The sequence below is a fragment of the Gouania willdenowi genome, chromosome 14 (assembly GCF_900634775.1).
Source record: "Gouania willdenowi chromosome 14, fGouWil2.1, whole genome shotgun sequence".
Lineage (NCBI taxonomy): Eukaryota > Metazoa > Chordata > Actinopteri > Blenniiformes > Gobiesocidae > Gouania > Gouania willdenowi.
In genome coordinates this window covers 6,963,777-6,979,350 of record NC_041057.1, presented here as the reverse complement: position 1 = coordinate 6,979,350, position 15,574 = coordinate 6,963,777, and the positions used below count along the sequence as shown (strand labels likewise).

At 40.1% G+C, this 15,574-nt stretch overlaps 1 protein-coding gene across 2 annotated transcripts in view; it reads left to right on the top strand.

Annotated features, from left to right (window-relative positions):
• The window catches only part of grik1a (glutamate receptor, ionotropic, kainate 1a), a 39,717-nt gene that overhangs the window by 15,872 nt on the left and 8,271 nt on the right, over nt 1-15,574 (top strand). Inside the window, exons 7-14 of one of the 2 annotated variants that reach the window (XM_028466725.1) lie at nt 353-496; nt 2,595-2,702; nt 2,972-3,016; nt 8,200-8,313; nt 8,460-8,663; nt 8,966-9,189; nt 9,314-9,432; nt 13,128-13,345. In XM_028466725.1, coding sequence (XP_028322526.1) covers nt 353-496; nt 2,595-2,702; nt 2,972-3,016; nt 8,200-8,313; nt 8,460-8,663; nt 8,966-9,189; nt 9,314-9,432; nt 13,128-13,345 — 1,176 coding nt within the window. The remainder of the gene's footprint in view (nt 1-352; nt 497-2,594; nt 2,703-2,971; nt 3,017-8,199; nt 8,314-8,459; nt 8,664-8,965; nt 9,190-9,313; nt 9,433-13,127; nt 13,346-15,574) is intronic. The other variant, XM_028466724.1, reaches the window with a different exon arrangement.

Genomic DNA, 15,574 nt, shown 5'->3' with positions numbered 1-15,574 from the left:
ATTTTTATAAGCAGTCACACAACACCTCAATGGGACCATAGTCATCAGGGTTCAGTGATAGATATAGTTGTTGTCTGCATAGCTCTGATAATCACCCATACAGTTCTGTAGAATTTGTCCTAAAGGAATCCTATAAAGGCTAACCAGAAGGGCTCCAATAACAGAGCCCGAGGAACCTCACTGGACATTTTTAATCTGTCAGATTCAATGTTTCTAATACTTAAAAAAAAATAAATTCGATCCTCCAAGTAGGATTTAAACCATTGCATTACTTTTCCATTTAGTCCAACCCACATTTGCAATCTGTGCAACAAAATGTTATGGTCCACAGTGTCAAATGTTTCTTTTTTAGACCGACGCAGCTTTAATGTACGACGCTGTGTTCATGGTGGCTGTTGCGTCCCAGCGAGCGACTCAGATGACCGTCAGCTCCCTGCAGTGTCATCGCCATAAACCCTGGCGATTTGGACCTCGCTTCATGAACCTTTTCAAAGAGGTAAGTTAAAACTGTCATTTCTTCTTTGTTCAACAACAATGCATAACAGTTATTTACTTATTTTTTAATGTTTACATCCCAATTACATTGGAGAAATCAGATGCATAGCTTGTGCTAATTCACAGCACCGATGTTCTTGTAGTGGCTTAAAGACATTTTATTTTTTTACAAACTAGAGGTTATTTACTGTTCGGTTCTGTTAATTATAATTTCCTTAGGCACACGAATGAAACATTTACCAGCATGTGATCCACAGAAAAGAGGTCTTTGATACAGAAATTGTCTGGAGTATAACCAAGTGCTCTCGTCTGCTCTACAGAGGGAACATTAGCAACCCTCGCTCCCACTTAGCTCCTCCATCTTTCTCTTTTGTTTTGCATCTGTGTCTCCCTCACACTTTCTTTCTGTTTCCTCCTCGTCATTCCATTTGCTGCTGCCTTACCTTGGAAACATCTGTCCTCCTGAGCCATTCATCACCATAAAAGCCTTTTTGATTGCGTGAGGCAGTAATCTGTCTCTGGCAACACTCAATTAAAAAACCCTTTCTGACAGAGTTCAGAATATAAGCACACGTTCTTCATTTTAGTGGCCGATATTGCAGTGGTCCACTTCATTCTGCATGTTTTGTTCAGTTGTGCTTTTCATTAGCGTATCAGTGGACCAGGTTTAGCATTAAAGGACATATTTTCAAGTATACATTACCAAACAATGAAAAACCCAGACAGAAGGGTGTTTTAAATAGTTGGTAAATAATGAAGCAGAACACAATGCGATCAATAGAAAAGCCTAATTTATAGTTAAACTCCTTGATGAAATATCTACTGATATATTTGGAGATGGTTTGTAAGATCTAGTGTTTCAAAGGGGTTTTAAGTTTGTTCATTCTGCAGTTATTTGATTAGTTTTCTTTCACCCATTCTAGCATCCATTGTTCTGTTGTTGTACATGTTTGAGATCGCAGGACAATAGACTCATCTCACACAGGATGCAAAGTGGTGTACCACGTGCACATGTTGCCAACTCTACACTTTTGTTTAAAGACATTGTTTGGAATTGAAACGGTGCATCAACAAAAGGGAAAAAGTATTTTTTTCTTACAATGGTCCAACCACCATCAGCAATGCAATGTGAGCTTCTGTTTTCTAAAAGAACTAGAGATGAAACTTTTTTCTTTTCGCTAATAAGATTTTGAGTTTGCTCCCTAAAAGAAGCCGGTGCTCCAGTCTGTATTAGCTGTGACTTGCAAAAGCACATTTATATTTTTTTTATTAAGAAATGGCTTTTGAAGCTAAAATGTTAAACAGTAGTGAATAAATTCAGTTGCAGATTTTCATAATGTTTTGTAAACATTTATTTGATTATTTGTATTTTTTTGCAAAGACAAAAATAAATATAGCATTTAGGCTAATTTAACTAACTTCACTGTGATGCAGCAAACTGCATTTCTGGATTATTTTTGTTTTTTATGAACATGATGGGATAACATAGTAAAAAAATGAAATATCTTAAGCATATGAATTTACACTAGTATACTTGTGTTTTAAAAGCCAATGTCTAGCTGTATGATGATACAATCATTAAATTTAGGTGTGTAGGGATAGGGCGGTACCTAAAGCATGCAGGACAACTGCTCAAGCATCTCTGCTCTTTACATTTTACACAGATGCATACACTCCACATCCCACAATGCAGTGCGTGAAACTTTTTGTTTGTAAAACAGTATTTACAGTTGAGATCATAACAAACAAAAGCTGCAATTTCAACATTTTTTTAAATCTTTTTTTTTTTTTTCCACAAGCAAATTATCTTTGAAGTATTGATCTGTGAGTCCTACACTATGTCTTTATCTGATGAATGACTGTTCCTAAAATATGCATATTAATGTCTTGTCTAGGCTGATTATAAAATGCAATGTCTTTTAAGATTATACCATTGAACAGATTGTAGTTTCTGTTGTATCTCCCTGTGGGTCATTCAATACCGTTCTGTCTCCACTTCCTGGTGGAATTCTTCTCCTCCAGAGGAGGAGTTTTAAAGAACTCCGATGGTCTCTCATTTCTCTGTTCCTCTCTGCTTCTCTTCTTTTTTTTTTCGCCAGGCTCAGTGGGACGGACTGACAGGTCACATTGTTCTGAATAAGACAGATGGCTTGAGGAAAGACTTTGATTTGGACATCATCAGCCTCAAAGAGGATGGCACTGCCAGGGTGAGCTGAGAGGCTTGAAACAGCCAATTATACCATTCCCATGCTCATTCCTCCATGCTCACTGATTTATTCCATAGAGGACTGTGCGTAATGTGTGTGGGGAACATTGGTTGCGAAAGAGAAGCCGAGAAAAGACTTGGCTAGTTTGATCCATCCGCACACTCCCCCGGTTCATATTTGTCTTCCTTTAAGAAGCTTGCAACTTCTGATTTTCATTTCTCTTCATGCTGTCTGTGCTTCTTTGTTTGCCCTCTTCACTTTTTCAAAAGGGAGTCATGTCGGGTGGAAGTCGCCTCACAAAAAGGTGGATCAAGGTTTGTGGCATCGCAGGGCACTTGTGTATTGTTTCCCATCCTCCCTGTGTTCGCACTCTGCCCTGTCAACCTTGTTCCTCTTCAATGATTTTGTGTACAACAATGTTGACATCACATTGCTTGTCAGATTGTTTAGAAGAGTTAAAAAGAAAACTTTCTCTGCACTTGTCACCAGACTTTCAATTGTCCTACCTTGACACCATTTGCCCTGTTCTCTTCACCCTCACCAAAGTGTAATTCTGCCCTCTCTTTGTATATTCTCCCTTTAATAGGGTTTTTCACCCTTCCTTATGGATGGCTAGTGGTGGTCACAATTATGCAATAAAATACATGTATTTATTTAATTGCAATAATGATAGCAATGACAAACACATTTAGTAATAAAAATATAGGAAAAAATTATGTTTCTATATCTGAGGTACTTACTTTTTCACATTTAAGAAAGATAAGTAATGAGTGCATAAAAGGGTGAATAATCTCTATTAGAGAGAAAGGCTCTTCAATTATAAAAATACAAAAATCAGTCATGCACTTTGCCATTCCGTTTACCAAACTCAGAGTAAATGTCACATTTGTGCATTTAGTGAAATGTGTATTTTAAAATAAAAAGTCAAAATTTACATCCAGATACACTATCAACTCAAATTTTCACAATTTGTATTAGAAAGTATTAAATTATCCATTGCAATATCTTGTAGCAATCATCCACTGTTGATTGCATTCTGAAATGACAAATCCCCATAGAGATTAACTGTCACTGGTCAGCTAAGGCAACATTGAGTATTTCATCTGCTTTGTATCCTTGCGTACCTATTACAAACCTTCATTAATTTATTTTCATATCATTAGTAGCTTCAAAACTTTGTTCTCACTGCCTCGTTTTTTTTTTAACAGAATTCGCAGCCTGTAGCCTCTGTGTGGGAGTAGAGACAGTAATTTATGCAGCACTTTTAATTCTACATGGCACATTTAGCTATCAAAAGCTTCCTTCTCAGAGGAATCATACTTAATAGTTGGTACACATCAATATGAAATGGCTGATAATGCGGTTGTGAAATTATCAGCTAAATGCAGCTTTTGGGCGCTGGAGTATAAAGAACTCTAATGAGCAAGTTGAGACTAAACAAAGTGACAAAGTCCCTGAAGATAGAACAGGTTTTTCCTAGAATAGTTGAGAAATACTCCCTTTGCACCGGTTGGCTGATTAACTGTGTCTGATCGGTGGAAAAAAGAGCTCCTGTGTGATTTGGTCTTGGATGAGAATGATCTTGAGGATTCATTAGATTTTTGCATATCGGATAGCTTTCCTCTTAGTTTGTACGGCACACTTTTGGATTGTTAGCTTCCCTGATGTGTTTGACGAAACATATTCCAGTTGACTTGTGTAATATTATCAAACACAGCAGCTGTATAGAGAAGACAAATTGGAATTGGTTCCAAAATTAATCACCAGCTAAAACCTGTGTCAAACTAATTTTTGTTCAGGGGCCAAATATGGAGAAATGTATCTTAAGTGGGCTGCAGATTAATTAATTTAATCATTATTGTGCTCTAGTTTGCACGTCAATGTATAAATAAATTATAAAATATGTATGACACTTGTATATCAAAGCAATAAGTGACAGATAGTGCCTGCAGGATCTTCACTTTTAATTTAGATGATTTTGTGGCCCATTTGTATGTAATTTGGGGAGATTTTGTGGAATAATTTTAAGACAATTGGACAATTTGGAAAATAATTTAGTTATTGAAAAAATGTAGATTAAAAATGACTGTCATGTGAGATAAGCGTGGGGAAAATGTGAACCCTGCTAATATTGTGGAGTTTCATTGAATATGTGTATTGATTTTGAGATATCTTCAATTGAATTAGTTGGTAATTTAGTTGTCATCTCAAAGCACTTTCAAAATATAAAATGTGTAATAAAAAGGAAAAACCCAACAAATCTACATGAACAATTTCAATTAAATTCAACTTTATTTTTTTAGTGGTTGGGGTTAGTGGACAGAAGGATCAACAGAACAGGATAGAGAGATATAACATCAGAGTGTCACAGACTAGTTGAGCCGTGAACCACAGATCAGGAACTGCCATCATCAGCTTCACAACACCTGAAACAGAGCAGAGAGAGGAGGGTGAGGAGAAGGCACTGACTGCAGAAAAACATGATACAATATTATCAAGTCAGCCTGCCTTGGCCTTGGGCCTCACTCTTAGTGGTCTAGTCAGCATTTATGATATAGGTGACGAATCTCTTCCCGTAAGCTAACAGCGACTCCAAGGTCTGTAAATGCGACCGTTCACAGACAAGCCCGTGTTCACTCTAGTGGTTAGGTTATGTTATGATTCAGTCCTGTTTATGGGGACTGTAAATCATAACCAGCTACATCAGAATTTGAATCTCTTCCTGTTTATTGAACCAGTAAATGCGACCGTTTACAGACGAGCCCATGTTGGCTCTAGGGGTTAGGTTATGTTATGATTCAGTCCATGAACAAGTATAAGCGACAGTGGGAGGAAAAAACTCAACTCTAACAGCTTTTCTTTTAACAGGAAGAAATCTCCAGCAGAACCAGGTTCAGAGGTGGCAGCCATCTGCCTCGACTGGTTGGGAACAGGATAGAGAGATAGACCATCCGAGTGTCGCAGACTAGTTGACACAAGGATTCATAGTTTTTCTGAATTTTTTGCAGCCCCCCAAGGCAGCAGCTCCTCCCTCCCGCTTCAGTGAGATGAACAGCGGGAGGCCTCCTAAACGTACCAGGGCAAAATTAAAGCAGTTAATCCTGAATAAGCCTACATTCTGAGTGAATTCATCCTCTAGTAACTCAGTAAGTTTACTATTTATTCCGTTAAAAACAGCACTGTTTATGATGAGGGAAGTAATCAGCCAGTTGTGTCCCCTGTCACCCTGCTGCGCAGACACACACACACAAGTTCCCTGGTAATGACGTCACTGGTACGATGAAGAGATGGAGTGACCAGAAAGCACCACTGTGTTCTAGCCACACATCACGGGCGATTGAAGCGGCTACAGTCGCGTTCGGTGTAAACGCACCTTTAGTGTGTATTGGGCTGTCGTTAAGCAGTACGTGTTGTTGCGAGAACAGAGCTGCGAGACTGCCACTGGGTCGGCGACAGGGAAAGTTGCAAGTGCTGTTTTCTGGCCAGAGACAGCAGAGGGGATGAAAGACCCCCGATCACCCCATAAACACTTGTATTAACCTCAGATGGACTACGAGAAGGATTTATTAAGGTGAAAAAGTTACTTCTGCTTTAAGACTTAGATGTGCCCTAATTTGAAATTAATTGTATTTGAACACTGTAGATAGGAAACTGCAGTGATATAACAATTTGATCAATTTTTACCTGTAGAGAGTTGAATGCTTCCTAATATGTTAAGGTTTTCTTTTATTCAGTTAACTTTATTGCAAAAATGTACTTTCATCTCCTGACATGTTTTGACTGTACACTGCCAGTCTTCCTCAGAGGCGTCTGCTGATCGCTTTGATGTGTCTTTTTTTTCTCGGCGTGTCTAACTTGACAGTTCAGTCAGGTGTTTCAGACACATCAAAGCGATCAGCAAATGCCTCTGAGGAAGACTGGCAGCTGACAGTCAAAACATGTCAAAGGTTTAAAGTAAATTACCTGAAAAAAGTTGTCTGAATAAAAGAAAACTATAACCTACTATTAAAAAAAAAAAAGGAAGTATTCATAAATCCAGCAAGTTCATTAGTCTTCTTTTTGAAGCAGGTACTCCAATGTTGCCTTATACTTGACAAAATCCCAAGATGTTAAAAACTATCACATGTACACTGAAAATAAATGAGCAGAGCATTCTTACCAACTAGAATTACATCAGTGATACTCTTTAAAGCTCTAATGAATAAAACTGAAAAAAAATTGTATTTTATATTGATTTGAAGTATTGATTAATGCTCTTAACTTCATTGTGTCCATGTCTAAGCTCATTGGCCTTTGCTAGACCCTTTAACAGTTATTGGATTTGAAGTGGTCAGAGTCCAGCTGCCAGGCGTCTGCTATAATCTGATAAGTGTCTGGATTATAGCGCTGGGACTGACAAACCGGACAATCCCATTCACAGTAACTGTGACAGCTTTGATGACTAACAAACACCACGCTGCTGTCTATTCCCCAGCCGTCCGTCTCTGATCCCACCCTCTTCTATTCAAACTGTTCCCAATGATGTGATTTATTGTCATACCCACGCTGTCACTCACTCTGGAGAAAACTTTGAATTTACTTCTGCATGTAGTGAAGTTCTCAGCACTTTGCAAAGAATTGTTTGATTAAATTTGAGCAAAAGTAAGCGTTCAAATATGGTTTTATTGGTGAATGAGGGAGGCCTGAAAACAGTGTTTTGAGAGCATATTTTGATTTAGATTTAGTCATGGTCTTTTGACTGAAATGCAACATCGTTTGAGTCACAGTGTATATTCATCAGGACTATTTCCGTTATAGTGTATCGTTTAAGTCAACTGTTATAGATATAGTCGACAAAAATGTAAATACAAGTTTATGCATTTCAAACAATATTTACATACCATTGATCAGCCTGATATTGGATGATATTGTTTGTACATATATAGAGACGGATTTGATTTGATAGAATCGGAAAATCTACATGAGCCATACCTTTTAAAACAAGGAACTCTGATCTGATTGGATTTATGTGAACATTATAGTTTGGTTTTTATTAGATAACGAAAGTATCAATCAATATATTTTGATATAAATTTTGTTCACACACATTTTTTAAGTAGTCAGTCTCATCATTGTTTTTTTTTTGTTTTTTTTTTTTTTTTTTTTTTAAAAAGATAGTGAAACGTAAATCTTTTAGTCAAAAAAGATTGACACTGACTGAAAATGAGCTAGCTGTTACTGTATAGGAGTGAAACATTATTTTCATGACACAATTGACTTCTTCTCTGTTTAGATTTTTGGACTTAATCCACCTTTAACCTGTAGCACCATGTAATCACAAGCAACCTAAACATAGTAAAATGGGCAACACTCGACTTTACTGTGTATGTTCCGTCAGTTTGATGTATTACTGTATTTTTCTCTAAGAAGATCTTGGAAGCACATGAGGTCTTTTTGTTCTTCCCTTCAATAAAATCAGCAAATGTGTTTAAGTCTGAAGCCATGTTTGCCTTTGCAGATCGCTGTGTGGAACTCGTACAGGGGCATGAATCTCACCGAGTCCCACCGAGAGAAGAATAACAATGTAACCGACTCTCTGGCTAACAGGACTCTTATAGTCACTACCATACAGGTGAGTAAGAAGCAGGAGGGTCAAGTAGTGGGCAACCTGAGGGGACAGAGGGGCAAATTACAGAGTGGAATATATAAAGTCAGATGAGCGTCATTTTATTTGAACATGTTTCCTTCTGATTTAAACCAGGTGTTTTTCTTGTTTAGGAAAATCCATACGTTATGGTAAAAAAGTCAGATAAGGAGCTTGTTGGGAATGATCGCTACGAAGGCTACTGTCTGGATCTGTTGAAAGAACTGTCCAACATCCTCGGTTTTACGTATGAAGTCAGACTGGTGGCTGATGGGAAATATGGAGCTCAAAATGACAAAGGAGAGTGGAATGGAATGGTCCGAGAGCTAATTGACCATGTGAGTTATTGAATAAATAAAAGCAACGACAATATACTGTACAGTCAACCATTCTTCTGCCTCAGGATGCAAGGTATTGTCTGTTTATTAAGAATAATACTGACAGATTTAAAACTTTACAAAATGAAACAAAAGATCTTCATGCAGATTGGGATACTTCCAATTTTTTTTCTTTTTTTTTTTTTTGAAACATCTCGCAAAAAGAAACCCATTAAAAGCATGTAATTTTGCTTTGAACTTGCTGTTTTTCTTACTATACGTGCTTGTTTTATAGATTTATAGATTTAATTCTCCTTTTTCAGGTTGCAGATCTTGCTGTGGCACCACTGACCATTACCTACGTAAGAGAGAAAGTCATTGACTTTTCAAAGCCCTTTATGACCTTAGGCATCAGTATCCTGTACCGTAAACCCAACGGCACCAATCCAGGCGTGTTTTCCTTCCTTAATCCACTGTCGCCGGACATCTGGATGTATGTGCTGCTGGCCTGCACAGGCGTCAGTTGTGTGCTGTTTGTCATCGCCCGGTAAGAAGATGGAAGATGGAGTTTGAACTGATGCTTGTGACAATAAGATTAATGTTATGAATAGAATCTGAGGTGTTTGAATCCTCTTTAATCTCTCACTCCTTCTGGTTTTATTTCTCTGCAGGTTTACTCCCTATGAGTGGTACAACCCACATCCATGTAACCCCTCCTCGACTTTAATACAGAACAATTTCACTTTACTCAACAGTTTCTGGTTTGGCATCGGAGCTCTAATGCGACAAGGTATTTAGCTTGTTTTGTGTTTTGTTTTTTGCACGTAAATGTCGTCCTAATAAGCGGTGTATAATCCACTACACCTAACTTTGACACATCAATCTGACCCCACTCATTAAAACACCTTTTTCCTGATACAAATTTATTGTCTGTTTGAGCCTATCAAAGAGCTCCATGTTGTTTTTGTTCTGTTTTTGTTACTCAAAAAATTCTCATTAATGACAAAATTGTGGTCAATTGTGGATGGTTTTTTGAACCAAAGATAGACCTTATGCCATTGAAGATTCCATTCAAATTTGGAGGGGATTAGAGTCAATATACTGATTCTGAATTGTTACCAAAATCCCTTTTTTTCATAATTGGTGAAATTTCATAAATTAAAGTGTGACTGATCATGGTGCCATGATGAGGATCACTGATCCAGATTTTTCTCTTTTTTCCCTTGCTCTTTGAGTGCTCTTTTTTGACTATTATTTCGTGTCATCACCCTCTTTTGATATTGCTTTAATTACTTTTTCTGCAAAACGCCATCATCATTTGAAAGGAAATTAGTGTCATTGGGTTTCAGATTCAGGTTTCAGTTTGTCAGAGATAAAACCAGCTTTACAAAGACTCTACGTATCAGCTGAACAAAAAACTTGTTTAAGTTAAAACAAAAGGCTATAATATTGAGTTGGAGGATTGAATCAAACCAGTAACCCAAATTTTGTCCTTAATCCAAATTGTTCCAGCACTCCATGGAGCTAGAATCCAGTTTTTACGAGCATCAACCAATCCCTGATGTAAGATTAAGGTTGCACTTCATGGAGGCTTGAGTCTTAAGACAGCAGATTTTGTCCATCTAAAACTGACAAAGCTGATTGAATGACCAGATAAAAAAATCTGACAACACCATTCCACAAATAAATGGCAGATAGCCACAAGCGACACTTTTTATATAAGTCACTAAAAGAAGAAAATTGTAAACAAAAAGGACAAGAATACACAAACTGCATTGTGCTGATATTTTGTCTAATTGGCTTGTCTCTATTCATCTTTTTTAAAACAAAAGTTACAAATGTAACTACGGTTCTATGAATCCCAAATGACCGCCAGAGGCACTGCTTAAAGCACTGAATGTTCCCTTCACGCATGCGCAGTTTGAGTATGCACACCAACGATGTTACCTGTGACCCAAGAAAAGTAATAAGTTCCGGTGTCACCCGAGGTTTGTTTCCTACAGAATGTTCTCGCGGGAACACAAGGATTCCCAGTGACATGACGCTCTGGTGGTCATTCAGGATTCATAGAACCATAATTACATTCGCGACTTTCGTTCTGTTTCATCCCTGCTAACCGCCAGAGGCAGTGCTTAGAGCACTGAATGACTTATGTTAGAGTAGTCACGAGAAATCCAGATTACCAACCTTACTGAGAAGCCTCCGAAGATTGAACAACCACGCCCAGTGGATGAAGAGTAGCGGCATCCACATTGTAGAACCTGGAGAATGTGCAGTGGGTCATCCATGGGGCATCAGCACATATTTCCCCCCAGGGGCACTCTCTTAAGGGCAGCCCAAGATGTAGACACACTCCTGGTATAATGACAGCGCACACCCGGACACAAGAGCTTTGATCTGGTCCCATCTTCTCCCAATGGGCGATCACATCGCGCAAGCCTTATACTGTAGGCTGATTAAAATTTGAACTGGACAGCACCTTGGGAATAAATGCAGTGTTCAGCCATAACGTGACACCTGCACCCTCTGGGTGCCACTTCAGACACAATGAGCTGACCGACAATGCATGCAACTCACTGACATGTTTTGCCAAGATGATGGCGAGTAAAAACACAGTTTTACGCGACACCCACTGTGGCTCTGCCCTTGCCAGGGGCTCAAAGGGAGGCTGACACAGGCATTTCAGCACTAAGTGCAGGGGCTCGTGGGGCTCTCGAGGGGGTGAAGTCTCGGAGCCCTCTTGAGAAACAAAGCCACAAGGTTGTGGCCCTCCACTTTGCTATTGTCGATTCTAGCATGTTGGTCCGATATTGCAGCCACATTGACTTTTAAGGTGGATGGAGCCCGACCCTTATCCAGGAGAGACTGCAAGAACTCCAGAACCTTAAGTACTGAGCAACGTACTGGGTCCTCTGCATGGTTTTCGCACCACTCTACAAACAACTTCTGCCTGTTGGCATACTGTAGCCGAGTGGACTGCGCTCTGGCATTGAGGATGGTTTGCCTGACAGGTTCCGCAGATTTGCTCAGTATTGATTCGGGCCTTTCAGTGACCAAATACCCAATGCGAAGGCGGTGAGGATTGGGATGCCAAACCTGACCCCCCTGCTGGGACAACAGATCTTTACTGTTGGGGAGACAACATGGATCGCTGAAACAGAGTTTTTGCAGCAGGAGGAATCATGTCCGAGCTGGCCGGAAGGGGGCCACCAACAACAACATGTGGCCCTCCTGAAGAACTCTCTGAAGTGTCTGCAAAATCAGAGGTAGTGGTGAAAAAGTGTAAAGGAGGCCCTTTGGCCAAGGCTGCGGCAGCGCATCTTGGCCCAGAGTACTGGTGGTTTCCCTCAGGGAAAACCAGAGGAAACAGTGGGGTGATTCCTTCAAGGCTAAGATTCCTTCAAGGCTAAGATTCAAAATCATGCGCACCCCCTCTGGGTGCAGTCACCACTCTCCTGGTGCAGGCTTTTGGCAGGAGAGGGAATCGGCAAGCTGGTTCAGCTCCCCGGTAGATACACATGACCCGCAGACTGACCAGACGGGAGTAGCCCACCTGAGAAGATGATGAGACTTGCAACAGTTGGGAAGACCTGGTCCCCCCTTGGTGGTTTATGTGGAAGACAGTTGAGGTGTTGTCTGACCGCACGAGTATGTGTCTTCCCCTCAGGTATGGCAAAAAGTTCTTGAGAGCCAGGTGCACTGCTCGCAGTTCCAGCACATTGATGTGATCGGTGCTTTTCTGCTCAGACCACTGTCCTTTAACTGTCCTCTGCTGCCAGACGGCAGAGGTTGGCATCGGTGGTGTTGGTTTTGCGGCGGCCTGGGGCTACACCCAATGAGACGCCTCTCAACAGGTAATCCCTGTTTTTTTTTTTTTTTTTTACTCACGAGGAAGTACGTGGAGTAGAAGCCTCCGGAGTGTGACAGAGGATCTACCTCCTCTATTGCCTTCTGGGCCAAGACGGCGGACAGCTCCTGGTCCAGTGCTAAGGCTTTTCCAGGTCGCTGATGACAGTAGCTTTGAGTAGCTCCGGTATCAGAACTGAAGCTCGTACACGAGTCAAGGTGGAGGCCACCCATGGGACCGAAGCATGAGCAGCCCAGTGACTGAGCTGCTGGGAGGAAAAAGAACCAACGGCCGGCCCAAAGGTCCCTTTGCTGTCCCTCGTTTACGCCCTCCACCACAGGTAGACTATTCCTTTGAGCTTCTACTGTTGCTATCTACACAGCGGTATGCGTGGCATACGAGAAGGAAAAAAAATCCTCGGGTGACACTGGAACTTATTACCTTTCTTGGGTCACCCATGGGTTATAGGTGACATCGTTGGTATGCATACTCAAACTGCGCATGCGCGAGGGGAACATTCAGTGCTTTAAGCACCGTCTCTGGTGGTCAGCAGGGATGAAATGGAACATGATACAGAGCTGTGACGAGAAAACTCTTAGAAGTCCTCAGTCAGTCTCTTTTGTCTGTCACTCTTTCAGGATCCGAGTTGATGCCAAAGGCTTTGTCCACACGTATAGTTGGAGGGATTTGGTGGTTCTTTACCCTAATCATCATCTCTTCCTACACGGCCAACTTGGCTGCTTTCCTCACTGTGGAACGAATGGACGCACCCATCGACTCGGCCGATGACTTGGCCAAACAGACGAGGATTGAATACGGGGCAGTGCGCGATGGATCCACCATGACGTTTTTTAAGGTTAATCCAATCTGGTCTGAAAAATATCTTGTTGAATTGTATATCAAAACTACAGTGCTGAATGATGGCGTTTATATCTATTATCAAAAGGTTAGTAAATTTCTGTCAAAGAGCATAACTGCTTATGTTGTCGCAATGGTTAAGGGATTTTGCTTGAAGTTGTTGGACATTTCCAACTGTAACCAAAAAAAGTTTAGATTAGGGATGCACCGAAATGAAAATTCTTGAGAAAACCAAGGTCAAAAACCAAAACACCAAAATAAATGATGCAAGTCCCATTGCATTTATAGCTCGAAATGTCTACTAACTTCACTAAATCCAAAACATTGCAATTGTATAAAATAATATTAATGCTCCAAAGCATTAAGCACTGACATTTCAACAATGCACAATATAAAATAAAATGTTCAACTTGTCCCCACTCATTAGTGTTGTGTTCAAGACCACACTATCCAAGACCAAGACTTGCCCGAGACCAGAATGCACCGAGACCAAGACAAGACCAAGACTTTCGGGAGCCGAGACCGAATCAAGACCCTAAACATTTTTTTTTTTCAATTTAAAAAAAAATCTATAAATAAATAAACTTATGACAATGTAATGTAACTAGGATATTCAATTAACAAAGGTTTCCAGCTGTAACTGTAAAAGCGAAACTTTCTGAAATAAAACTACCAACAAGTTGTCATCAGTCTAAAAAACAAAGAGCTACAGGTAGATGTGAAACTAAATAAAACAAACTCAAACCCTGGAACAGTCATGTAACAAATCAATTTATAGTTCTTGTTGAGAATTATTATTCTGGATACAGTGGAAACAGAAACTATAAAAAATAGTCATATTGTGAACCTGTTTATATTGTAGGGAACATATTATATACATAAATATAATTGGAGTCTAAAGACACAAAAAAACACCACTTAAAAAAGAAAATAGACTAATAAGACCTCTTTACAGTTATTTGAGTCATTCTGCGCTATGAGGCTTGCGGTGATTACGCGCTGGTGACGACATAATCCAAGATGGCGGCGGCCCGGACGACAGCCAACGCTATGTAATAAAAGCCTTAAAAGATATGGATATAATGAAGAGTGGATGGACAGACACATAAACATGCAAACTTTCACACAGACACACACAGACTTATTAAACACACACGGACCTAGGTAAACACGGTAAACGGAACAGGCTGCACCGGACGGCTGGCACGAGGACCCAGAGGCGGATCAAATGCGTCTCCTGTCCTGCATTCACAGGCTGTAATATCATCAGTTAATCATTTTACCTGTTATTAGTGCTACTGTCTTTACCAGGGAGATGATATTTATTCATGGTGATTGTTTTCTGGAGTTTTACTGGGATTTTTTTACCGGTGATTAGTTTATATCTCCCTTGCACTCCAAACGGTCCAAACTGACACCGTTGCCAGACACACACACACACACACACACACACACACACACACACACACACACACACGAGTGTGTCACACACATCACTCAGTCACATTAAGGAAGGTTTCGGTCATTATACAGGGTGGATTAAATAATGAATAAAGGATTGTCTTATCCCGTTCTTCTCCGTGTTATTATCACATTATAAAAAAGTTTTAAAATGGCAGGAATTAGTGCTGGTCTCGAACGGTCTTGAAAGAAAATCCCGAGTCCGAGACAAGACCAAGTCAAAATGCTTCAGTGTCCGAGACGAGACCGAGACCTTCAAAATTTGGTCTCGAGACCAAGACCGGTCTCGACTACCACAACACTACCACTCATACATTAAATAATAATCTACATGCCTATAACTGACTGGGCTGTTGAAAGAGAGTCAAATTAAATATGTTCTCTCATTAAAACACAAAGTCCATTGAAGTAACAGAGCATGTGCATCGCTAAGTGCTTCAAAAGTGCATTTCTGAAAACCGAAAATGCACTTTTGGGACATTTTAGGCCGAAAATTTTCGGTGGCAGGAATTTTGGTACATCACTCTTTTAGATATCTATGTTGGTAGAGAGCTAAAGTGATGGATCAAGCATTTGTTGTGAGCTAGTTCATATAACATGATCTCTCTATTGAAAGGTGTCCTGGTTTTCCTTGCCTCATAACTTTCAATTCTCCATGCGTCCTTTGTCTCAGTGCGAGTTGATCTGCACGGGGCTTTATCCTCCCAGATTGCAGCCGGTGATTATGACTGACTGAATAGGAAGAAGCAAGCCATGTTGATGGCTT